General features: G+C 43.5%; 1 protein-coding gene across 5 annotated transcripts in view; it reads left to right on the top strand.

The window, feature by feature from the left end:
* LOC120059279 (E3 ubiquitin-protein ligase MIB2-like) overlaps positions 1–24,933 on the top strand; it is a 100,180-nt gene extending 75,247 nt beyond the window's left edge. For all 5 annotated transcript variants that reach the window (XM_039008211.1, XM_039008212.1, XM_039008210.1 and 2 more), the window contains 6 exons: positions 14,074–14,200; positions 17,896–18,171; positions 19,249–19,427; positions 21,032–21,225; positions 21,439–21,504; positions 21,705–24,933. In XM_039008211.1, the coding sequence (XP_038864139.1) occupies positions 14,074–14,200; positions 17,896–18,171; positions 19,249–19,427; positions 21,032–21,225; positions 21,439–21,504; positions 21,705–21,937 (1,075 nt within the window). In that variant the 3' untranslated portion in view covers positions 21,938–24,933. The remainder of the gene's footprint in view (positions 1–14,073; positions 14,201–17,895; positions 18,172–19,248; positions 19,428–21,031; positions 21,226–21,438; positions 21,505–21,704) is intronic.
* Positions 24,934–26,975: the final 2,042 nt, after the last annotated feature.

The following is a 26,975-nucleotide window of genomic DNA, read 5'->3' as shown; positions in this document are numbered from 1 at the left end:
TCGCTTAGAAATGTCCTTGTTTTTGAAAGAAAAGCAACAACAAAAAAGTCCATTAAAATAACATCAAATTGATCAGAAATACAGTGTAGACGTTAATGTTGTAAATGTTCCAATGGCACGCTGTTAGCTAATCCAAGTTTATCATTTTAAAAGGCTAATTGATCATTAGAAAACCCTTTTGCATTTATGTTAGCACAGCTGTAAACTGTTCTGTTTAAAAAAGCAATGAAACTGGCCTTCTTTAGACTAGTTGACTATCTGAAGCATCAGCATTTGTGGGTTTGATTACAGACTCAAAATGGCCAGAAACAAATAACTTTCTTCTGAAACTCGTCAGTCTATTCTTGTTCTGAGAAATTAATGTTAATCCATGCAAGAAATTGCCAAGAAACTGAAATCTCGTACAACGCTGTGTACTACTCCCTTCACAAAACAGAGAGAACTGGCTCTAACCAGAATAGAATGAGTGGGAGGCCCCGGTGCACAACTGAGCACTAAGTACATTAGATTGTCTAGTTTGAGAAACGGACCCCTCACAAGTCTTCAACTGGCAGCTTCATTAAATAATACCTGCAAACACCAGTCTGTGTTCTGTGAAGGGAGTAGTACACAGCGATGTATGAGATCTTCAGTTTCTTGGGAATTTCTCATATGGAATAGCCTTCATTTCTCAGAACAAGAATAGACTGATGAGTTTCAGAAAAAAGTTAATTGTTTCTAGCCATTTTGAGCCTGTAATCGAACCCACAAATACTGATGCTCCAGATACTCAACTAGTTTAAAGAAGACCAGTTTTATTGCTTCTTTCATTAGAACAACAGTTTTCAGCTGTGCTAACATAATTGCAAAAGGGTTTTCTAATGATCAATTAGCCTTTTAAAATTATAAACTTGGATTAGCTAACCAAACGTGCCATTAGAACACAGGAGTGATGGTTTCTGATAATGGGCCTATGTAGATATTCCATAAAAAATTTGCCGTTTCCAGCTAAAATAGTAATTTACAACATTAACAACGTCTACACTGTATTTCTGATCAATTTGATGTTGTTTTAATGGACAAAATAATTGCTTATCTTTCAAAAACAAGGACATTTCTAAGTGACCCCAAACTTTTCAACGGTAGTGTACGTGTTAACAGATGTTATTGCGGGTGTAGCGAAATGCTTATGTTTCTAGCTCCAACAGTGCAGTAATATCTAACAAATTCAAAACAATACACACAAATCTAAAGTAAAGGAATAAAAAATATATAAATATTTGGACTAGCAATGTGAGAGCAGCAAAGACTAAGATAGATGGAGTAGAATACAGTATATACATAATGAGATGAGTAATGCAGAATATGTAAACATTGTTAAGGTGGCAAGTGATGTCAAGCCTATGTATATAGGGCAGCAGCCTCTAATGTGCCAGTGATGGCTATTTAACAGTCTGATGGCCTTGAGTTAGAAGCTTTTTTTTCAGTCTCTCGGTCCCAGCTTTGATGCACCTGTACTGACCTCGCCTTCTGGATGATAGTGGGGTGAACAGGCAGTGGCTTGGGTGGTTGTTGTCCTTGATGATCTTTTTGGCCTTCCTGTGCCATTGGGTGCTGTAGGTGTCCTGGATGGCAGGTAGTTTACCCCCGGTGATGCGTTGGGCAGACCGCACCACCCTCTGGAGAGGGCAGTGCAGGCGGTGATACATCCCGACAGAATGAGTTGCGTGGCCATGCAGTCATGGGTGAACAGGGAGTACAGGAGGGGGCTGAGCACGCACCCTTGTGGGGCCCCAGTGTTGAGGATCAGCAAAGTGGAGGTGTTGTTTCCTACCTTCACCACCTGGGGGCGGCCCGTCATGAAGTCCAGGACGAGGTTGCATAGGGCGGGGTTCAGACTCAAGGCCTCAAGCTTAATGATGAGCTTGGAGGTTACTATGGTGTTGAATGCTGATCTATAGTCAATGAACAGCATTCTTACATAGGTTTTCATCTTTTCCAGATGGGTTAGGGCTGTGTGCAGTGCGATGGTGATTACATCGTCTGTGGATCTATTGGGGCGGTAAGCAAATTGAACTGTGTCTAGGGTGTCACGTAAGGTAGAGGTGATATGATCATTGACCAGTCTCTCAAAGCACTTCATGATAACAGAAGGGAGTGCCACGGAGCGATAGTCATTTAGTTCAGTTACCTTTGCTTTCTTGGATACAGGAACAATGGTGGACATCTTGAAGCATGTGGGGATGGCAAACTGGGATAGGGAGAGATTGAATATGTCCGTAAACAATCCAGCCAGCTGGTCTGCGCATGCTCTGAGGACGCGGCTAGGGATGCCGTCTGGGCCGGCAGCCTTGCGAGGGTTAACACGCTTAAATGTCTTACTCACGTCGTCCACGGAGAAGGAGAGCCCACAGTCCTTGGTAGCGGGCCGCGTCGGTAGCACTGTGTTATCCTCAAAGCGGGCGAAGAAGGTGTTTAGCTTGTCTGGAAGCAAGACGTCGGTGTCCGTGACGTGGCTGGTTTTCCCTTGGTAGTTTGTGATTGTCTGTAGACCCTTCAACATACGTCTTGTGTCTGAGCCGCTGAATTGCATCTCCACTTTGGTCAGACCAGTGTTTAATAGTTCTTAGCATGGGTACTTCCTGTTTGAGTTTCTGCCTATAGGAAGGAAGGAGCTAAATGGAGTTCAGATTTGCCAAAGGGAGGGCGGGGGACGGCCTTGTTGGAGTAGCAGTGGTCGAGTGTTTTAGCAGCGCGAGTACTACAGTCAATGTGTTGATCGAACTTCGGTAGCATTTTCCTCAAATTTGCTTTGTTAAAATCCCCAGCTACTATAAATGCGGCCTCAGGATATGTGGTTTCCAGTTTGCATAAAGTCCAGTGAAGTTCTTTGAAGGCCGTCGTGGTATCGGCTTGAGGGGGAATATACACGGCTATGACGATAACCGAAGAGAATTCTCTTGGGATGTAATGTGATCGGCATTTGATTGTGAGGTATTTCAGGTCGGGGGAACAAATGGACTTGAGTTCCTGTATGTTATCACAATCACACCATGAGTAGTTAATCATGAAACATACATCCCCGCCCTCCTTCTTCCCAGAGAGTTCTTTATTCCTGTCTGTGGCTGTATGGATGAGTATTTTACCATCCCTAATGTCTCTCTGGATGGAAATCCTCTCCCTGAGCTCGTCAACTTTATTATCCAGATACTGAACATTAGCGGGTAATATACTCGGAAGCGGTGGATGATGTTACCGCCGCTCTGATATCCAAAAGTTCTTCCCAGCTGTATGTAATAACACAAAAAATTGTCTGGGCTAATAATGTAAGAAATGACACATAAAAAAACAAAATGGTTCAAAGTTGCCTAGGAGCTAGAAGCACAGCTGCCCTGTCTGTTGGCGCCATTTCCTATACTAACTTGGGGATTGTGAACAGACCTTTGGTAGCATGTCTTGTGGGGTATGCATGGGTGTCCGAGCTGTGTGTATGTATTTGTATTTGGCACATGTGACAACTATTTGATTTGATTTCAATCTAAGCCTAATTGAAAGTGTGCACCCTCAGGCCTGGAGGGAAGCAAAAGTAATTATGTTACGCAAGAGTAGTAAAGCCAACTTCACTGGCTCATATAGATGACCAATCAGCCTGTTACCAACCCTTAGTAAACTTTTGGAAAAAATGGTGTTTGACCAGATACAATGCTATTTTACTGTAAACAAATTGACAATAGACTCCCAGCATACTTATAGGGAAGGACATTCAACAAGCATGGCACTTTCATGAATAACTGATGATTGGCTGAAAGGAAAATTATGATAAAAATATTAGGGGAGTTGTTTTGTTAGACTTCAGTGCGGCTGTTGTCATTAGAGATCATAGTCTGCTGCTGGAAAAACGTATGTGTTAACAGAACGCAGAGGGTGTTCTTTCATGGAAGCCTCTCCAACATAATCCAGGTACAAATAGGAATTCCCAGGGTGGCTGTCTAGGCCCCTTTTTTCAATCTTTACTCATGAAATGGCACTGCCCTTGAGTAAAGACTGTGTCTTTGTATGCGGATAACTCAACACTATAAACATAAGCTACTACAGTGAATAAAATCACCCGCAACACTTAACAAAGAGCTGCAGTTAGTTTCAATAAAGTAAATAGCATTATCAGTGGGTTTTGTGATGAATGAGCCATCTGATTCAATGAATGATGGAGCTTAGTTAGCTTTTTTGCCCAAAATTGAATTGAAAGTGCTCCGCGGCTTTTTACTATCATTCTTTGTCATTTATCTTTGTTTCATAGTGTCATTTCTTTTTTATTCAGTTTAGTCACTTGATTTCTCAGTTTGCAGTACATTTGCCAATCGGTTGTGCAGACAGATTTATTTGCCATTCCTTTTGCCTCATCCCTCTCAACCATACAAATGTTAAATTCCTCAACAGTTTTTTGTCATTTTCTCAATGGGTGCATGTTTATTAGTACCTGGAATAAGCATTTTCATAAATGTGTAAAGTGCAGCATCTGGTTTCTCCTCGTTACACACCACAGACCAACAAATATTCTTTACATCAACAACATCGGAGTCACTACAAAACTTATTGTATGACCTCTTATACCTCTTATATTAGGCCCAGCCTTTGGAACTTCGGTTTTCCTAGATATGGCTACTATATTGTGATCACTACATCCGATAGATTTGGAAACTGCTTTAAAGCAAATTTCTGCAGCATTAGTAAAGATGTGATCAAAATTTGTTGTTGATTTAATTCCTATGCAGTTTGTAATAACTCTGGTAGGTTGACTGATAACCTAAACCAGGTTGCAGCTTTTTCATGAGTGGGCAGCTTGATGAAAGCCAGTCAATATTTAAATCACCTAGAAAATATACTTTCTGTTGATATCACATACATTATCAAGCATTTCACACGTTATCCAGATAACGACTGTTAGCACTTGGTGGTCTATAGCAGCTTTCCACCAGAATGGGATTTCGGTGATGTAAATGAACCTGTAGCCATATTACTTCAACAGTATTTAACATGAGATCCTCTTTAAGCTTTACAGGAATATGGTTCTGAATATAAACGGCAACAACTCCACCTTGCGCATTTCTGTATTTTCTGTAGATGTTATAACCATGTATAAAAAGACAGAGGAACTTGAAGCACTCGTCCCGCTCCACTACAGCCCCATCGATGTGGATGGTAACACACGACAATTGGTAACACACGACGCTGTGAAGGACTGAAATCCTGCAGCGCCCGCAAGGTCCCCCTGCTCAAGAAAGCACATATACATGCCCGTCTGAAGTTTGCCAATGAACATCTGAATGATTCAGAGGACAACTGGGTGAAAGTGTTGTGGTCAGATGAGACCAAAATGGAGCTCTTTGGCATCAACTCAACTCGCCGTGTTTGGAGGAGGAGGAATGCTGCCTATGACCCCAAGAACACCATCCCCACCGTCAAACATGGAGGTGGAAACATGCTTTGGGGGTGTTTTTCTGCACCAATTCATGTTGTTACTCAGAGAAAGTTAAATATTCCTCAATATAAAAAAGACACAAGCCGCTAATAATAACAATGCAAGTTTATCGGAACACTTTGTTATCCTCATTCATTGCAGCTGCAGTGCTAGTTGTAGCGTGAGTGGCGTTAGGGAGAATGCACATTTTATGGCTTATAAAAGTGTTAACAGTGCTCAATAGCAACTTAAACATGAACTTACTCATAAAACCAGAAGCTCTTTGCTATATTCGTTGAGTTTCTCTAGTCATTGTTTTAAAAGTTTTGTAATCTCAGTATCAACTTTACTGTGCGTTCGAGACTTCTTTTTATAGTCTATGGCTCGAAGAAACTGTGCAGACATGGTGATCTGAGCTATCTGGCCTGTAGGTTCACTGGATTCGCACTCTGGCCCTGCCGGGTAGGCGGAGTTCTACCTTCAGACACATGAAAGGGTTCAAAATGGGAACACTTTGCCTTCCCGGCGCCAGGGCTGCTGAATCAAGTGCACCTACCGCCAACCGCACATAACGAATAAAAAAAATAAGAATGCAAGTCCTGTCTTTTTTACAGAAATGTTTGATGATCGACTAGAAATGTCTTGGAAATCGACCGACCGGTTAGTGACCATTTGCGTTAGAGGCTCAATAATCAAGACACTAATTTCACCAAAGTGGCACCAATCTCATCATGAGCTGCTGCTGATATCTTTAATTTTCTAAGTACCTACACCACCTTCACTACATCAGGTGGATCAAATTGAAGCAGAGAAGGGAAATGTCCCTTAATCCAAGAGATTTTTTGACAGAAAGGAACCCACATTCACAAAAAACGTATTCAATTCACAGGAGATAACATCAGGATCACTATAGGTCTTATTTCCAACAATAAATTGACATGGGATAGCTGTAGAAGCCTTTTTCTTATTCAACAGTTGATTGATGATTTTCCAAGTTGACTTTACATTTTTGAAGAGTCTTGGAATTTGCTAATAAAATATATAATTTTGGGATATCCGAAGTAGATGGGTAAATTTAGTTTTTATGCTTTTTGAAATTGGGGGGGTTGGATTTGTGAGACACTTCTATAAAAAAAAAAAGTTGTATTTATTTTTACTGAGGATTCTTTTGAGACCGGTTGTAAACCAAGGTTTCCAGAACCCATTTGCTGCCCTCTTACTAAGTCTAACTAAGGGAAAGCAGGGAAATACAGAATTGAAGGATGTGAGAAAAGTCTGGTAAGCAGACTCCACATTGGGATGATTCTAAACATTTTTCCCATTAAATATCATCAATCAACATTTGAAAGCGCTCAATTACTTTTAAATATTTACTTTTAAATTACTTTTAAATAAAAAAAATATGCTACTATCCATTGCCATCTGTTCATTTCCAGCTGCCAACGAGAAGTGGAATATTGGAAAATGATCCAAAATGTCAGTATTAAGTATACCTGTTTCAGCCACGTTATTCAAAGAATTTGTAAAGAAAAAGGTGGCAGATGAACTGGTTACACTTGTGGGCTTGTAGATGAGGGGATGTAGATAGCTGGAGTATAAAGTATTCAAAAAGTCCAATGTTAGTGAGTGGTTCTCACTTTTAAATAAATTGTTGAAGTCACCCAATAGAAAACAAATGTTGTCTTCATTATTAATCAAATCCAAGGTTGATGCGAGGACATCAATAAAACTACCAATGTCAGTACCGGGTGGCCAATACACGCATCCAATTAGCACTGTTTTACCACCAAACAATTTACAGAAGGGAATTTCTATGAAAGGTCCTCTCTTACAAAGAATTGAAGACTTTGATGAACAAAAATGGACACACCTCTGCCGACTCTTGATGTTCTACAGTGGTGAACAACATTATAATGGGACATTTCATAAAGCATTCTTGTCGCTTCAGCCGTCTTCATCGACCTGGCCATGGCTTTCGACTCTGTCAATCACCGTATCCTTATCGGCACACTCAACAGCCTTGTTTTTTTCAAATGACTGCCTCGCCTGGTTCACCAACTATTTCTCAGACAGAGTTCAGTGTGTCAAATCGGAGGGCCTGTTGTCCGGACCTCTGGCAGTCTCTATGGGGGTGCCACAGGGTTCAATTCTCGGGCTGACTCTTTCACCGATGTCGCTCTTGCTGCGGGTGATTCCCTGATCCACCTCTACGCAGACGACACCATTCTGTATACATCTGGCCCTTTTTTGGATACTGTGTTAACTAACCTCCAAACGAGCTTCAATGCCATACAACACTCCTTCCGTGGCCTCCAACTGCTCTTAAACGCTAGTAAAACCAAATGCATGCTTTTCAACCATTCGCTGCCCGCACCCGCCCGCCCGACTAGCATCACTACTCTAGACGGTTCTGACTTAGAATATGTGGACAACTACAAATACCTAGGTGTCTGGCTAGACTGTAAACTCTCCTTCCAGAGTCATATTAAACATCACCAATCCAAAATTAAATCTAGAATCGGCTTCCTATTTCGCAACAAAGCCTCCTTCACTCACACCGCCAAACATACCCTCGTAAAACTGACTATCCTACCGATCCTCGACTTCGGCGATGTCATTTACAAAATAGCTTCCAATACTCTACTCAGCAAACTGGATGCAGTCTATCACAGTGCCATCCGTTTTGTCATCAAAGCCCCTTATACCACCCACCACTGCGTCCTGTATGCTCTAGTCGGCTGGCCCTCGCTACATATTCGTCGCCAGACCCACTGGCTCCAGGTCATCTATAAGTCTATGCTAGGTAAATCTCCACGGGGGATGGGGGGGGGGATCTTCCTGCCAACCCAGACAGGAAGATCATGTCAGTGACTCAACCCACTCAAGTGACGCACCCCTCCTAGGGACGGCATGGAAGAGCACCAGTAAGCCAGTGACTCAGCCCCTGTAATAGGGTTAGAGGCAGAGAATCCCAGTGGAGAGAGGGGAACCAGCCAGGCAGAGACGGCAAGGGCGGTTCGTTGCTCCAGTGTCTTTCCGTTCACCTTCACACTCCTGGGCCAGACTACACTTAATCATAGGACCTACTGAAGAGAATGGTATTCAATAAAGACTTAAAGGTTGAGACCGAGTCTGCGTCTCTCACATGGGTAGGCAGACCATTCCATAAAAATGGAGCTCTATAGGAGAAAGCCCTGCCTCAGCTGTTTGCTTAGAAATTCTAGGGACAGTAAGGAGGCCTGCGTCTTGCGACCGTCGCGTACGTGTAGGTATGTACGGCAGGACCAAATCGGAAAGATGGGTAGGAGCAAGCCCATGTAATGCTTTGTAGGTTAGCAGTAAAACCTTGAAATCAGCCCTTGCCTTAACGGGAAGCCAGTGTAGAGAGGCTAACACTGGAGTAATATGATCACATTTTCTGGTTCTAGTCAAGATTCTAGCAGCCGTGTTTAGCACTGAAGTTTATTTAGTGCTTTATCCGGGTAGCCGGAAAGTAGAGCATTGCAGTAATCTATCCTAGACGTGACAAAAGCATGGATTAATTTGCTTCTAATGATCATGATCTTTTCCTCAAAGAAGTTCATGAATTTATCACTGCTGAAGTGAAAGCCATCCTCTTGGGAAATTCTGCTTTTTAGTTAGCTTTGCGACAGTATCAAAAATACATTTGGATTGTTCTTATTGTCCTCAATTAAGTTGGAAAAATAGGATGATCGAGCAGCAGTGAGGGCTCTTCGATACTGCACGGTACCGTCTTTCCAAGCTAGTCGGAAGACTTCCAGTTTGGTGTAGCGCCATTTCCGTTCTAATTTTCTGGAAGCTTGCTTCAGAGCTTGGGTATTTTCTGTATACCAGGGAGCTAGTTTCTTATGACAAATGTTTTTTGTTTTTAGGGGTGCAACTGCATCTAGGTTATTGCGCAAGGTTAAATTGAGCTCCTCAGTTAGGTGGTAAACTGATTTTTGTACTCTGACGTCCTTTGGTAGGCGGAGGGAGTCTGGAAGGGCACCTAGGAATCTTTGGGTTGTCCGAGAATTTATAGCACGACTTTTGATTATCCTTGGTTGGGGTCTGAGCAGATTATTTGTTGCGATTGGAAACGTAATAAAATGGTGGTCCGATAGTCCAGGATTATGAGGAAAAACATTAAGATCCACAGCATTTATTCCACGGGACAAAACTAGGTCCAGAGTATGACTGTGGCAGTTCCGAAAGCCTTTTGAGGTGGGTCTGTGGACTTTTCCATGTGAATATGTGAATATTATCTGCCATGACTACAAGGTTTGATAGGAATTCAGGGAACTCGGTGAGGAAAGCTGTATATGGCCCAGGAGGCCTGTAAACGGCCCAGGAGGCCTGTAAACAGTAGCTATAAAAAGTGATTGAGTAGGCTGCATAGATTTCATGACTAGAAGCTCAAAAGACGAAAACGTCGGGGGTTTTTGTGTAAATTGAAATTTGCTGTCATAAATGTTAGCAACACCCCCGCCTTTGCGGGATGTGAGGGGGATATGGTCACTAGTGTAACCAGGAGGTGAGGCCTCATTTAACACAGTAAATTCATCAGGCTTAAGCCATGTTTCAGTCTGGCCAGTCACATCAAGATTATGATCAGTGATTAGTTCATTGACTATAACTGCCTTGGAAGTGAGGGATCTAACATTAAGTAGCCCTATTTTGAGATGTGAAATACCCCATAATGACAAAGTGAAAACATGTTTTTAGGAATGTTAGCAAATTTATTGAATAAGTATTTACACCCCTTTGCTATGATTCTCCAAATTGAGCTCAAATTGAACCTGTGGCCAATTCAATTGTTTGGACATGATTTAGAAAGAGAAACACCTGTCTATATAAGGTCCCACAGTTGACAGTGCATGTCAGAGCAGAAACTATACCATGAAGTCCACGGAACTGTCCGTAGATCTCCGAGATATATGCCTCATCATAATTATATCTGGCAGTGTGCTAGTGGTGACTGTTTAACAGTCTGATGGCCTGGCGATAGAAGTAGTTTCTCAGTCTCTCGGTACCAGCTTTGATGCACCTGTACTGTCTTCGCCTTCTAGATAGTAACAGGGTGAACAGGCCGAGGCTCAGGTGGCTAAGGTCCTTGATGGTTTTCTTGGCCTTCCTGTGACACACACCGGATGCTGTAGATGTCCTGGAAGGCAGGCAGTGTGCTCCCGGTGATGCGTTGAACTGACTGGACCACCCTCTGGAGAGCCCTGCGGTTGCAGAAGGTGCAATTGGCGTACCAGGCGGTGATATAGCCCGACAAGATGCTCTCAATGGTGCGTCTGTAGAAGTTTGTGAAGGTCTTAGGGACCCCCCCCCCCCCTCAGTGAAAAGCATCTCCTTGTATGGGGAGAATGTTGACTCGGCACAAAGAAAGGGGAAAAGGGAAAACAGTCATTCAGGAAGGTTCCAACACAGAATCATAAAAGAAATGGCCAATCTGTTCTGGAATGTGTCATGTGCAGTGCTTGAGTTCAGCATCCTCTCTCGAGCATTCATTTGGCCTGACATCAGCTGCTGCTGCAAATGTAAAGAACATTGCGAATTACAGTATACTGGAGGAGCTCTTTTTACTCATGTATACATACATATATTAGAGTGGGATCTAAGATACTGTATGCATGCATGCTGAAAAATGCCCATGTGTCTGTTTCTTTCATTGTTTAGTTGTTTTGCATTTATTTGTCCACAAAGTAGCATCCCTAAAGGGGTTTTGAGTTCTTCCATTCTTCTGCCGCTCCTCTCCGGTGGTTTTGCCGATATAAATGTGTGTTTGTTTATTTTAGTGAAGGTATTTATTTAGTTTATCTGAGGAAATGGGAAAAGAGGGTCATAGTTCTAAAATGATCCTGGGAAGGCAAAGGGAGAGGCAGGTAGCCCATGAGAGAGAGCCTCCTCTCTTTTCTCTTCCTCACAACTATCTTCTTCTGTTTCCCTCTCTTCTAATTCTCTCTTTTTCCCTCACTCTCTCTCCCTATTTCCCTCCCTCCAATCTTCCTCTGTCTCTCTCTCTTTCTCTGTTGACCTGGGCTCTCTGTGCTCCTCCCGAGCTCCCAGCCAAAGGCAAGCCCGTCTGTCCGTACACACCCCAGCTAGGCCTTAACCCTCACACACAGTCCAACCACAACAACATTAAACGTCTGACTCACTCTGTCCCTCCAACTACTTCACATAACTACTCAGCACATAAATACACTGAAAAATGCATTTATCTTTCCACCTCCCCAAATCGATTTCACTGAAAAGCGATGTTTATATTCCCCAATGAGTCCACAATTGAGACATTCATTCAGAAACTAAAAATATTTTTTTTCTCTCTAGCGAAGTCATTACCATTGCGTTGGTGTCATGATGTATGAGCTCATATTACGACAGTAATGCCTCGTAGATCAGGAGATATGTGAATATTCATGAACATGCAGGGGTTATGGAAATTATGCAGAGATCTAAACTGAGGGGAGACGACAGAGTGACTGTGCTAAAATCCAATCAGAGACACTTTCCCAGGGCTGCAGGGTAAGGGGGCGAGATTATGAGCTTGTGAAGTGGGGAGGGGCAGAGGGGGTCTGAGAGATGCAGTCTTGATGGAGGAAAGAGGGAGGCAGCTGTGACAACCTCCCTATTCACCCTCCACCCCACTTCCCCTCCTCCCCAAGTGAGTCGCACGCAGGTACAAATTACCTCTGTCCCCCCACCAGTAGTAAAGTATGTACAGGTAACTGCCAAAATAATGGACACTTGAGTAAATGAGGGATACAAAGTATATTGCAAGCAGGTGCTTCCACACAGGTGCGGTTACTGAGTTAATCAATCAATTAACATCCCATCATGCTTAGGGTCATGTATAAAAATGCTGGGCAGGCTATTCTTTTGGCTACCATACCCCCATAGGATGACAATGCCCACATCCATAGGGAACGAGTGGTCATTGAATGGTTTGATGAGCATGAAAAAGATGTAAACCATATGTCATGGCCGTCTGTCACCAGATCTCAACCCAATTGGACACGTATGGGAGATTCTGAAGCGGCACCTTGGACAGCATTGTTCACCACCATCAACAAAACACCAAATGATGGAATTTCTCGTGGAAGAATGGTGTTGCATCCCTCCAATAGAGTTCCAAACACTTGTAGAATCTATTCCAAGGTACACTGAAGCTGTTCTGGCTTGTGGTGTCCCAACGTCCTATTAAGACACATTATGTTGGTGTTTCCTTTATTTTGGAATTTACCTGTAGTTTGCTCTAAGAGCCACAGTGAGTGGTGAGCTGCTCCTAGCAAGGCTGGCTGCCCTGAGGTGAAGAATGACCATATGTAAATATGCCAATCCGCTGGTTGTTTCCCCCCCCCCAGCCCCCTCTGCTGCTCGTGTACAGTACTGAAACGGATGAGCAATATGTTAATAAGGACTGAACTCTTACTTTGTTGCTATCATAAATAATGCTGGATTAAACCCCACTTATTTGACTCCACAGCTGAAATAGACTATGCTTTCTTTGACCATGCTTTTACTGTACACTACTGTAACTACTTGTACTTAACAGCTACCCAGTCAATTAAGGATATACAGTATAACTATTTATTCTTGAAGAATATAATTTTATAAATGCCTCATTTAGCTTTCAAATTATTTAACAGTAACTTGGAGATGCAAATAGGCAAACCCACTTTAAAATGACATTAGAACCAGCAGATTATAAAAATGTAGATTACAAGGGGAAAACAACTCTGACTAATGGGAAAGAGTCTGGTTCGTGTCTGTTTTTGTGTCTGTCTGCTTACATGTCTGCGTGAACCCTGTCTGCCGTGGCCTGAGAACTGTACGATACTGTGTAGGGCTAATTTCACACGCCATAAAGCAGCCGGCGCAGAGGATTTACACGGACAGCCCTGCTTTACAGCCAGCCGACCCCCGACGGACTGCAATATCAAAACCCAGCGAATGAATAACAGAGCAGGATTAATCAATCCGTCTGTCCTATTCGTTCTCAAAGCCCGAGTTCAATGTCTCTCCACCACACTATGGAGATTGGCCAAAGTCTGTGGTTATAGAAAACAATTTTGTTGGCCAATATGTGGCATGGATTAGAGTGAATTATGATGAGTGCTTGAGGAAGATTTAACTGAGTATGGGAATGGTGGAGTAGCTAAGTGACTGATGAGAGAGAGACAAGATGGTGTATGACGGGGGGGGGGGGGGGGGGGGGGGGGGTGTTAGGAAAGAGCAACGCCAATCCATTATGCAAGTTCAGCCGAGAGCTGGAGGTCAATGCTGTTTAGAGCCGCTGCTCTCAGTAAAACGCTTAGCACTGCCTAATGGAAATCCCTGCCCCATGTTGGGGCTCACTGGCTCTGTTGTTTCCTTTCCTTCTAATGGTGGGTTAGTTTTAGCTCGTGAAACAGCCGTCTTTGTGCCATCATCCAAATGCCCGTTAAGCTACCGATTGTGACGCAGATACATTTGTCATACAAACCTTCTCTCTGATTCCAGGGTTTCCATGGTTGTGTGTTAACAGTGATTTATAATCCATAAAGCTGTCCCCAAGGCACAAAACATGTCCATATGAGTAGTGCACTATATGCTCAATCTGAACCCGAGGCCATTTGTTTCCACAGGGCCACGGAGAAGATCTTGGCTCGGGCGCGTCAGCTGGTGGATGTCAAGAAGGAGGACGGCTTCTCAGCTCTGCACCTGGCCTCCCTCAACAACCACCGAGACGTGGCCGAGATCCTTTTAAAAGAGGTAAGGAACGGTGTGGAAAAAAGCTGTTTCTCTCACCCTCTATTAATACTCAGCAAAAAAATAAACGTCCCTTTTTCAGGACCCTGTCTTTCAAAGATAATTCGTAAAAATCCAAATAACTTCACAGATCTTCATTGTAAAGGGTTTAAACACTGTTTCCCATGCTTGTTCAATGACCCATAAACAATTAATGAACATGCACCTGTGGAACGGTCGTTAAGACACTAACCGCTTACAGACGGTAGGCAATTAAGGTCACAGTTATGAAAACTTAGGACACAAAAGAGGCCTTTCTACTGACTCTGAAAAACACCAAAAGAAAGATGCCCAGGGTCCCTGCTCATCTGCGTGAACGTGCCTTAGGCATGCTGCAAGGAGGCATGAGGACTGCAGATGTGGCCAGGGCAATAAATTCCATTGCCCGTACTGTGAGACACCTAAGACAGTGTTACAGGGAGACAGGACGGACAGCTGATCGTCCTCGCAGGGGCAGACCACATGTAACAACACCTGCGCAGGATCGGTACATCCGAACATCGCACTTGCGGGACATGTACAGGATGGCAACAACTGCCCGATTTACACCAGTAACGCACAATCCCTCCATCAGTGCTCAGACTGTCCGCAATAGGCTGAGAGAGGCTGGACTGAGGGCTTGTAGGCCTGTTGTAAGGCAGGTCCTCACCAGACATCACCGGCAACAATGTCACCTATGGGCACAAACCCACCGTTGCTGGACCAGACATGACTGGCAAAAAGTGCTCTTCACTGCAGAGTTGCGGTTTTGTCTCACCAGGGGTGATGGTCGGATTTGTGTTTATCGTCGAAGGAATGAGCGTTACACCGAGGCCTGACCTCGGGAGCGGGATCGATTTGGAGGTGGAGGGTCCGTCATGGTCTGGGGCGGTGTGTCACAGCATCATCGGACTGAGCTTGTTGTCATTGCAGGCAATCTCAACGCTGTGCATTACAGGGAAGACATCCTCCTCCCTCATGTGGTACCCTTCCTGCAGGCTCATCCTGACCCAACAGCATGACAATGCCACCAGCCATACTGCTCGTTCTATGCGTGATTTCCTCCAAGACAGGAATGTCAGTGTTTCACATTGGCCAGCGAAGAGCCCGGATTTCAATCCCATTGAGCACGTCTGGGACCTGTTGGATCAGAGGGTGAGGGCTAGGGCCATTCCCCCCAGAAATGTCTGGGAACTTGCAGGTGCCTAGGTGGAAGAGTGGGGTAACATCTCATAGCAAAAACTGGCAAATCTGGTGCAGTCCACGAGGAGGAGATACACTGCAGTCCTTAATGCAGCTGGTGGCCACAACAGATACTGACTGATACTTTTGATTTTGACCCCCCCCTTTGTTCAGGGACACATTATTCCATTTCAGTTCGTCACATGTCTGTGGAACTTGTTCAGTTTATGTCTCAGTTGTTGAATCTTATGTTCATACAAATATTTACACATGTTAAGTTTGCTGAAAATAAACGCAGTTGACAGTGAGAGGACGTTTATTTTTTTGATGTGTGTATGTGTGTGTGTGTGTGTCTATCTAGCTATATACAGTTGAAGTCGGACGTTTACATACACTTAGGTTGGAGTCATTAAAACTCGTTTTTCAACCACTCCACAAATTTCTTCTCTTCTTAGTTTTGGCAAGTCAGTTAGGGCATCTTCTTTGTGCATGACACAAGTCATTTTTCCAACAATTGTTTACAGAGATTATTTCACTTATAATTCACTGTATCACAATTCCAGTGGGTCAGAAGTTTACATATACTAAGTTGACTGTGCCTTTAAACAGCTTGGGAAATTCTAGAAAATTATGTCATGGCTTTATAAGCTTCTGATAGGCTAATTGACATAATTTGAGCCAATTGGCGGTGTACCTGTGGATGTATTTCAAGTCCTACCTTCAAACTCAGTGCCTCTTTGCTTGACATGTGAAAATCAAAAGAAATCAGCCAAGTGCTCAGAAAAAAAATTGTAGACCTCCACAAGTCTGGTTCATCCTTGGGAGCAATTTCCAAATGCCTGAAGGTACCACGTTCATCTGTACAAACAATAGTACGCAAGTATAAACACCATGGGACCACGCAGCCGTCATACTGCTCAGGAAGGAGACGCATTCTGTCTCCTAGAGATGAACGTACTTTGGTGCGAAAAGTGCAAGTGAATCCCAGAACAACAGCAAAGGACCTTGTGAAGATGCTGGAGGAAACAGGTACAAAAGTATCTATATCCACAGTAAAACAAGTCCTATATCGACATAACATGAATGGCCGCTCAGCAAGGAAGAAGCTACTGCTCCAAAACCGTCATAAAAAAGCCAGACTGTGGTTTGAAACTGCACATGGAGACAAAGATTGTACTTTTTGGTTTGATGAAACAAAAATAGAACTGTTTGGCCATAATGACCAGCGTTATGTTTGCAGATGAAAGGGGGAGGCTTGCAAGCCGAAGAACACAATCCCAGCCGTGAAGCACGGGGGTGGCAGCATCATGTTGTGGGGGTGCTTTGCTGCAGGAGGGACTGGTGCACTTCACAAAATTGATGGCATCATGAGGGAGGAAAATTATGTGGATATATTGAAGCAACATCTCAAGACATCAGTCAGGAAGTTAAAGCTCGGTCGTAAATTTGTCTTCCAAATGGACATTGACCCCAAGCATACTTCCAAAGTTGTGGCAAAATGGCTTAAGGACAACAAAGTCAAGGTATTGGAGTGGCCATCACAAAGCCCTGACCTCAATCCTATGGAAAAGTTGTGGGCAGAACTGAAAAAGCATGTGTGAGCAAGGAGGCCTACAAACCTAACTCAGTTACTTACACCAGCTCTGTTAGGAGGAATGGGCCAAAATTCACCCAACTTATTGTGGGAAGCTTGTGGAAGGCTATCTGAAACATTTGACCCCAAGTTAAACATTTTAAAGTCAATGCTACCAGATACTAATTGAGTGTATGTAAACTTCTGACCCACTGGGAATGTGATGAAAGAAATAAAAGCTGAAATAATAATTCTCTACTATTATTCTGACATTTCACATTCTTAAAATAAAGTGGTGATCCTAACTGACCTAAGACAGGGAATTTTTAAACTTCCAACTTCAACTGTATGTATAACCCCTTCGTTCTCTGCTCCTCAGCATTATGAAGGAGACCTCCCCCTGGTGGCTGTTAACAGTTATGACATAGTTGGTTGTGGAGCAGCTAGAAGGGTTGTTTCCATGTAACACCTTCAAGGACTTGTTGGCTTAAATTGAAGTTTCCAAGAAACTTTCCTTAATGCTGCCATAACAGCATTCTTCGGAACTGGGACAGAAATGCCAAAGTATAGCATTACAAGTACTAGAACAAAACAAAATAAAATACCTTTTTGAAACAACAGTGGATAGAAATCAGTTTCAGTGCCCACATTTGTTTAAAATCAGGTCAATCAGTGAGGTACAACACAATATGGACACAACAGCACAGTAAAATAGTTACAGATACCAAGCAGTCACAGGACAGCTACGTAAAAAGCAAATGCATGCAATGTAACATTGCTACCTTCTGAGTCTTCCAAAAAAGGAAAAATGATAGCAACACCCAAAGATGGCCAACAAGGTTATATTCAATGCACTTTGACCTTTTGAAGCTTAAAAGGAACATCCCAACTAACTTTCTCTCACCCCTCACCCACCCTCTCACAGGGCCGCTGTGACGTCAACATCCGCAACAACCGCAACCAGACGCCGCTGCAACTGGCGGTGACGCAGGGCCACGGGGACCTGGTGCAGCTGCTAGTGGTCGAGGGCGCGGACGTCAATGTGGAGGACGAGGATGGGGACACGGCCATGCACGTCGCCCTCAGCCGCCCGCAGCTGGCCAACGCCACGCTCACCCCCGCCACCACCAGCACCACGACCACCACACAGGAGAGAGGAGAGGGGGGCCTGGGCTCGTCATCATCCTCGCTGTACTGCCAGGTAAGACTGTGAGGAAGGGTGTGTTTTTTCTTGAGTCTTGGGTGGTGCAGGAGAAATTATGCAAAAAGAGATGTGACCGGAAGAGAAGGGGAGACCAAAATAAGGGAGAGACCTAGTTTTGAATAAGACATCAAATCACTGAGAGAGAAATTAATTATCCTTACACTATTAGGCTATCTAATCATATTCCCTAACTTCAAATAGGCACAATCACTCCTCACCTCTCAATTGTCATACACAGGTCTGTTTAAAAAAATGTAGTCCTTCTATTAGCTAGGTCGGTTAATGCAAATCATCAGCATTGTGTTCTAGCAGCTGCTGCCACTGGCACCGCCAAAGGGTATCGGCACGACCCCAAACACTGCAGTGCTCAAACAATGCTGGCCATCCGCCAAGCCATTTTGGATAGGGGAAACACACACTGTACATAAGGTGGCTAGTCTAAGTACCCTGTATTCACATTGTCAGCAAAGGAGGGGAGTTCTGGATTTGATTGGATTTGGGCTTGTCTTTCTCCAGCTGGGGTGCATTGGGTTTAGTGACATCACTCCCTTGCTGTACTATAGTCTGTATGAGGACCAGACATCCCCTTTGCATTTAAAAAAAAAAAAAAAAGAAGAATTTTTAAAAACTTTTTTATTTAACTAGGCAAGTCAGTTAAGAACAAATTCTTATTTTCAATGACGGCCTAGGAACAGTGGGTTATCTGCCTTGTTCAGGGGCAGAACGACAGATTTTTACCTTGTCAACTCGGGGATTCGATCTTGCACCTTTCGGTTACTAGTCCAACGCTCTAACCACTAGGCTACAGGTAGTAAACAGGTGGGCAGCTTGCATCTGACGTGCCGCTGATTACTAGAAGATTATTGCTTAATTGATACGAATTAGCAATTACTCATTTTTAGTGTCATCTGACGTCCCCAGTAATCTTGTTGTGGTTGTTGTACACTGTACTTTCTGTCTGACTCTCTCTCTCATATCCTGTGTGTGCAGCTTTGACTCTCATGTGATTCCTTTAATTTACAAGAATAAACGCTCGCCAGAACTCAACTCTCCTCCCCCCTCCTTCCTGTGTAGCTGAGCAGCTCGGGGCTGATGGGTAACACGGAGCTGAGCGTGGGCGCAGCCATTGCCTGTTTCCTGGCACAGGAGGGCGCCAACATCAACTACGCTAACCACAAGGGCAAGAGCCCGCTGGACCTGGTAGCTGACACAGCCGTGCTGCAGCTCATCAAGAGCTTCTCTGAGAAGCAGCGGTATGTACAACTACTGACTGGCTGGCTGGCTGTATGGTCCTTAATGTTTCTACTATTATAACAGCACTTTTTACACTCATTGCTATGAAGGGTCAGCATGGAGATTACGGCCCCAATCAGACATACAGTGGCAAGGAAAAGTATGTGAGCCCTTTGGAAATACCTGGATTTCTGCATAAATTGGTCATAAAAATTTAGATCACAAAAATAGAAAAACACGGTCTGCTTAAACTAATAACACAAACAATTATACGTTTTCATGTCTTTATTGAACACACCGTGCAAACATTCACAGTGCAGGGTGGGAAAAGTATGTGAACCCTTGTATTTGGTTGACCCTCCTTTGGCAGCAATAACCTCAACCAAACGTTTTCTGTAGTTGCGGATCAGACCTGCATAACAGTCAGGAGGAATTTTGGACCATTCCTTTTTACAAAACTGTTTCAGTTCAGCAATATTCTTGGGATGTCTGGTGTAAACTGCTCTCTTGAGGTCATGCCACAGCATCTCAATCGGGTTGAGGTCAGGACTCTGACTGGGCCACTTCAGAAGGCGTATTTTGTTCTGTTGAAGCCATTCTGTTGTTGATTTACTTCTGTATTTTGGGTCGTTGTCCTGTTGCATCACCCAACTTCTGTTGAGCTTCAATTGGTGGACAAATAGCCTAACTTTCTCCTGCAAAATGTCTTGATACATTTTTGAATTCATTTTTCCGTCGATGATAGCAAACTGTCCAAGCCCTGAGGCAGCAAAGCAGCCCAAAATCATGATGCTCACTCCACCATAATTTACAGTTAGGATGAGGTTTTGATGTTGGTGTGCTGTGCCATTTTTTTCTCCACACATAGTGTTGTGTGTTCCTTCCAAACAACTCAATTTATTTTAATCTGTCCACAGAATATTTTGGAATATCCAGGTGCACTTTCGCAAACTTCAGATGTGCAGCAATGTGTTTTTTTGGACAGCAGTGGCTTCTTCCGTGGTGTCCTCCCATGAACACCATTCTTGTTTAGTGTTTTACGTATCGTAGACTTGTCAACAGAGATGTTAACATATTCCAGAGATTTCTGTAAGTATTTAGCTGACACTCTAGGATTCTTCTTAGCATTCTGCGCTGTGCTCTTGCAGTCGTCTTTGCAGGATGGCCACTTCTAGGAAGAGTAGCAGCAGTGCTGAACTTTCTCCATTTATAGACAATTTGTCTTACCGTGGACTGATGGACTCCAAGGCTTTTAGAGATACTTTTTTAACCCTAGTCATTAGCCTAGGGGTTCACATACTTTTTACAACCTACACTGTGAATGTTTAAATTATGTATTAAATATAGACCAAAAAAATACAATCATTTGCGTTATTAGTTTAAGCACACTGTTTGTGTATTGTTGTGATTTAGATGAAGATCAGATCAAATTTGATGAACAATTTATGCAGAAATCCAGGTAATTCCAAAGGGTTCACATACTTTTTCTTTGCCACTGTAAATGGGCTTTAAAATAAGTGGAAAAGATGAGAACAAATAACTAACCAAAACAAAGAAGATAAGAGAACAAATCCTATCGTACACTATGTGTACCAATCAGTCTTTCATCCATCCGTTCCTCCAGGTTGCAGCGGCTGCAGGCCATCACGTGCGGCACGTCACTGAGCAGCACCAGCCTGCGGCGGGTCCACACCACGCCCAATACCATGACTAACCTGGCCATGCCAGTCCTGCCGGGGCCCAGCGAGTGTCTCATCTGCTCCGAGCTGGCGCTGCTTGTCCTCTTCTGCCCCTGCCAGCACAGCGTCGCCTGTGAAGGTAGATGGGGTGTGTGTGTCTGTGCAAGAAAGAATGTGTGTGGGGCAGCTGGAGCATTAAGACTAGTCATGGACTAAAATGTATCCATTGGAAGTGGTTTTAGTCCAGGACTAGGTTTAATCAGTCTCTAAGAAACCGGCCTTTGGTGTTCCCACAAGATCTTGATGTTTGGGATCTGAAGTAACTCCTTGTGCCTCTCCCTAATCTCTCCAGAGTGTGCTCATCGAATGAAGAAATGTATCAAATGCCAGGTCACGATCACCAAGAAAATAAGACAAGGTAATGATACCACAGATGACTAGAAGCCATTTCTTGTTTTCTGATGTGTGTCGGTGAGGGGCATTGGTAGTAATTGATAAATAGAAGCTACACCATAAATAGATGTCCTGATAATACTAGTACAGATCACAATACCTTTTAGTGGAGTGTGATGTTAAATGGTGAAGTGAATGACATGTATCCCCCTCCTCTCTCTCCAGACCAGACAGAGGTGGACTGCAGCCCGGACTCGGAGCAGCACAACCTGCTGGAGCAGCTGCAGTCGCGCTACCGCCAGATGGAGGAGCGTATCACCTGCCCCATCTGCATCGACAACCACATCAAGCTGGTCTTTCAGTGCGGCCATGCCTCCTGCATCGACTGCAGCGCTGCCCTCAAGACATGCCCCATCTGCAGGCAGACCATCCGCGAGCGCATTCAGCTCTTCGTCTGACCCAGGCCCCCGTCCTCCGCCTCCTTTCTCCCCACCCACCCCCCATGAAGTGGCTCAGGGGTGGTCAGCTTGTTGCCCGTTTTCTGCTGGTGTCCGTTAGTCGGTCAGTCTGCTCCTCAGTCCTTTGGGATAAGCCACTTGCTCGTCCATCCTGGCTCAGCCGCTGCGCTGTGCTTTGTTGTGTTCTGTTAAATGAAGTTGCGCCAGGGGTGTAATCATTACGCCGATTCTGTTGCAAAACGTTTTGCCACAGAAACTGTTTACTCCAAACAGAAAAACACAAACTAGAGTTTCTATTGGGAAAATTCAGGTAGGTCCCTCCGTGTTTCGTTCCATTTGCTCTGTTTGCTTCCATTTTGTTCTTAAACAGTAAACGGTTTCCGTAATGAATACACCCCAGGGTTTCCAGCAGTGTCACATAGCTGAATATGGTCATACTGACTAGATTTATTTAGTTTTTTTTGTTGCCCATTTCTGCATGGAAAAAAATCCAGCCACTACCCCTGAAAGGCTCTGCAATGCTTTCTCTGTGGCCCCCAGTAACCAGCAGCCACATCCGGTTACATCAGGAGGTGGTGGTGGTGCCGCAAGCTCCACTCATATTGGTGAACAAGGAGGATGTCCCTACGAACCAGGGAGGATGTCCATCTGAATAGGCCCTCACCTGTGCTGCTCTAAGAGGATGTCTGTTATTCCCCATTTGATTGCACCCCGTTTGCCTGTCTTGCCTCCCCTGTTTACAAGGCTGCAGAGAACTGTCCATCTCCCTGTCTTGAATCCTGTGTATTATGTTTGCTCTCCTTCGTATGAAGCTCTTTGTAATAAGTGTTAGTCTCCAGAGGGTGATGGTATAACTAAAGGCTCCTCTGTATAGCCCCTGCCACTTGCCGTACATACGTAAGAGGAAAATACACACTATATGCATGAGTACATGCATATTCTAAGCTGAAGACTTTGTTGTGGGTTTGGTTACATGTGTGGTTTTAAGAGTACCCGTAATTAGTACTGAGTTATTAATGTCTGAAGATGTTTCTATTTAGCTAAAGTCATATTATTTTTGGTGTTTGATCAGCAAAAAAAGGATTTCTGCTGTAATTTCACCCAAGCCTATGTCCTTCTCTACTCAGGGTCCTGATTCATTGAAACACTTCTAGTATCAAAAGGGTTGTGGAATGTTTTGTTTTTGTCAAACGTTTTTACATTAGAGCCTTCTGACAATTTGGTGTGCATTTACTAAGGGACTTGTAGATATCTAGTAAAACAACAGCTTGGACTGTTTTATAGCAGAATAGACGTGTGGATGAGTTCACTTCAGCCCAACATACCTTTCTTGCTTTTGGTATGAAATGAATGTTGAAATACACCATTGTAGAGAGAGGTTTGCATGTTGCTTTAAAAGAAAGGAAAGACTTATTTGTCAGATGTCGCAGTGCAAGTCATTTTCCTTATACCATCACCCAGATACCTATTGTTCTTTTTAGATTTGTATAAAAAGCATGAACGAAGCCCGTGTCTGTTGTCTGAACCTGAGCGCCTCTGTCCGTCTCCTCAGCGTGTAGTGTAGCGTTGTACTGCCCAGCATGTGAGTTAGCTGCCCATCCGCTTGCTAGCATCATCACACTCAGCCTCAGACAGGGCTCAGCCAATTGGGTGGTGCAGAAAGGTTTGTCATTGAGTTTAGGTCAACTTTGGACTCTTGCGGACAGAATTACTTTTGATTTCTGGAAGCCTTGGTGTCCTTTGGATAGAGGAAGATAACTCCTCCAATACAGAACAGAAAGGATTATTGGTCAATCGAGGTGTGTAAACTTCTATAAAAGCTGAGCCAGAAAAATGATGTATATGCTTGTTCTATATTTTGTCACAATGTGGACTTTTGGTAGCCTTTGGACTTGTAATGTATATTTTTTCTCAAACAGTATTGTAAACATTGAATTAGACATGGCAAAAAAAAAGTGGAACTGTGCATCTGTAGTTACCTGTCTCGCATCATATTCAGCCTACTTAGAAGAAACCCTCCCCAGTCTGTTTGGCAAAGCATTTTGGATTGTACATCATCCTTTGTATTTTTTGGTTTGTTTTCCAAAGGGCTTATGTGTTTTTTTTCTAATTATCTATTTGATTTTTCTATTGTAAACTTCCAGTAACAGGGGTTTTGTAGATCCCAGCTTTCGGTAAGCCAATTAAGATGTACATTTTGAATGTCAGAAAAAATGTAACCTGTCTTACTCTGCCTTTTTGTGGAAAGGTTGTAAAGATGTGAGAGAGGGCACAAACGGGGGAAAGTAAGGTTTACTCTAAGAAGTACTACTACACCAGTGCCAACTCTTTAAAAGGATGTGCACAGGACTGCACAGCCTAGTTCATCTAGATATAATGCTCTAGCCATTATCAATGTTCAAGTCGTTTTGAAATAATTGAATAGCACTATTGTGGCTCCCTATGTTGATTTTGTCTCTCAAAACTATCATAGCTATGTACTATTTGGGCAAAAGAACAAGAGCATATTTTGAGTATGCTATGGAGTTTGGACAACAGGCTGTAGGGTACTAAAAAAGTAGTGCACTACATGGGGAATAGGGTGTCATGAGACGTCACCCAGTCCCTCTTTCCCAGCTTCTCAATGACAACTGATATTAAAGAAGAAGAAAGAAAAATTGGAGCCAAAACTTTATTTTATAATTTTAATGAATTGAGAGAGTCTTTGTGATCATTTATGATTGTCATCTGGTGTCCTACATTGGGTCATGTGAGTATTCTCTGTACACAGGTAAAAACAATTATTTAGGAGAGCCAGGAGGTCTGGAAATGTACTACTAGAGGTTTGCTATGAGAACTACATATACTATTTAAGCAAGAAATGTTACTATTTGTGTGTACAGCACTTGGAGTTCTGATGTTGGCCTTACTGTCCATTCCTCCAACGTTGACGTGTTTGTTCAGTTGTATTCTGTCCGAAAATATTTTGCAATAAATATGGAACTGTTTTATAAGTATTTGGTGTTCTGCGCTTAATCAGTCACTGTCTCCTCCCAACATGTACAGTGCATTCGGAAAGTATTCAGACCCCTTGAATTTTTCAAAAATGTATAACGTATTTTTTCTTAATCTACACACACTACCCCATAATGACAAAGCAAAAACTTGTAGAAATTTTTGCACATAAAAAAACAAACAAAAAACACATTTACATAAGTATTCAAACCCTTTACTCAGTACTTTGTTGAAGCACCTTTGGCAGCGATTACAGCCTTGAGACTTCTTGGGTATTATGCTACAAGCTTGGCACACCTGTATTTGGGGAGTTTCTCTCAAGCTCTGTCAGGTTGGATGGGGAGTGTCGCTGCACAGCTATTTTCAGGTCTCTCCAGAGATGTTCGATCAGGTTCAAGCCCGAGCTCTGGCTGGGCCACTCAAGGACATTCAGAGACTTGTCCCGAAGCCACCCCTGCATTGTCTTGGCTGTGTGCTTAGGGTCGTTGTCCTGTTAGAAGGTTAACCTTTTCCCCAGTCTGTGGTTCTGAGCTCTCTGGAGCAGGTTTTCATCAAGGATCTCTCTGTACTTTGCTCTGTTCATCTTTCCCTCGATCCTGACTAGTCTCTCAGTCCCTGCTGCTGAAAAACATGCCCACAGCATGATGCTGAAAGACCATGCTTCACTATAGGGATGGTGCCAGGTTTCCTCCAGATGTGACACTTGGCATTCAGGCCAAAGAGTTCAATCTTGGTTTCATCAGACCAGAGAATCTTGTTTCTCATCAGTCCTTTATGTGCCTTTTGGCAAACTCCAAGCGAGCTGTCATGTGCCTTTTTACTGAGGAATAGCTTCCATAAAGGCCTGGTTGGTGGAATGCTGCCGAGATGGTTGTCCTTCTGGAAGGTTCTCCCATCTCCACAGAGGAGCTCTGTCAGAGAGATCATTGGGTTCTTGGTCACCGCCCTGACCAAGGCCCTTCTCCCCTGATTGCTCAGTTTAGCCTGTTGGCCAGCTCTAGGAAGAGTCTTGGTGGTTCCAAACTTCTTCCATTTAAGAATGATTGAGGTCACTGTTCTTGGGGACCTTCAATGCTGCAGACATTTTTTGGTACCCTTCCCCAGATCTGTGCCTCGACACGATCCTATCTCAGAGCTCTACAGACAATTCCTTCGACTTCATGGCTTGGTTTTTTCTCTGGCATGCACTGTCAATGGTGGGACCTTATATAGACATGTGCGTGCCTTCCCAAATCATGTCCAATCAATTGAATTTACCAAAGGTGGAATCCAAGTTGTAGAAACATCTCAATGATGATCAATGGAAACAGGATGCACCTGACCTCAATTGTGAGTCTTTTTAGGAAAGGAGGAGATGTTAAACCAATTAGCCATGAGAATGCTTACCATTCATTGGTTGCGTTCCCCTGCTCAGATGTTGCTGACGCATGCCAGATCTTACAACGCCTGGATAGGTATTTTACGTATTAAGCCGCATTGTCTACAAGCGCGATCGGATTGAATCCCTAAATCATCTGGATAGGAATTTTATATATCAGCTTACCACATATGTTATTGCAATCTGGACAGATTGCTAGTTGATGACATGGCATGCAACCATTGGTTGATGCATGCAACGTCTGAGCAGAGGAACGCAGACATTTTCTATAGGCCCTGCAGTGCATTCTGGGTCAAAGAGTGTACTCTTTTAAGGAGTGAATGGGAGTCAATTGGGCGTTAGCTTAACAACACAACATTAGCATGAATTATGTGAAAAAATATTCTGAGGGCAGATTTGGCTCCAGGGCAATGGTGGAAAAAATGTGATTGGTTGGGTGAAAGGCCAGGGGGCAGAGCTTAGACTGACAGGTTAGTGAGTGGAGTTTACAGGTTAGGATCAAATAAAATAAACGCTTTCAAGGAGGTTCTGTTCATCAGGTATAATTTGCCAGGGAAGAACAGATATACAAATAAACAGGGGCAGAAGAGTTGGATAATGGTGTAATAAGCAATGATAGAAATCCAGACAAAACATTGCCAGAGTGGCTTACTATTCCCATCTCAG

Source organism: Salvelinus namaycush, chromosome 14, assembly GCF_016432855.1.
Source record: "Salvelinus namaycush isolate Seneca chromosome 14, SaNama_1.0, whole genome shotgun sequence".
Classification (NCBI taxonomy): Eukaryota; Metazoa; Chordata; class Actinopteri; order Salmoniformes; family Salmonidae; genus Salvelinus; species Salvelinus namaycush.
Note: the sequence above shows the minus strand (reverse complement) of the source record. Positions and strands in the feature narration are given on the sequence as shown.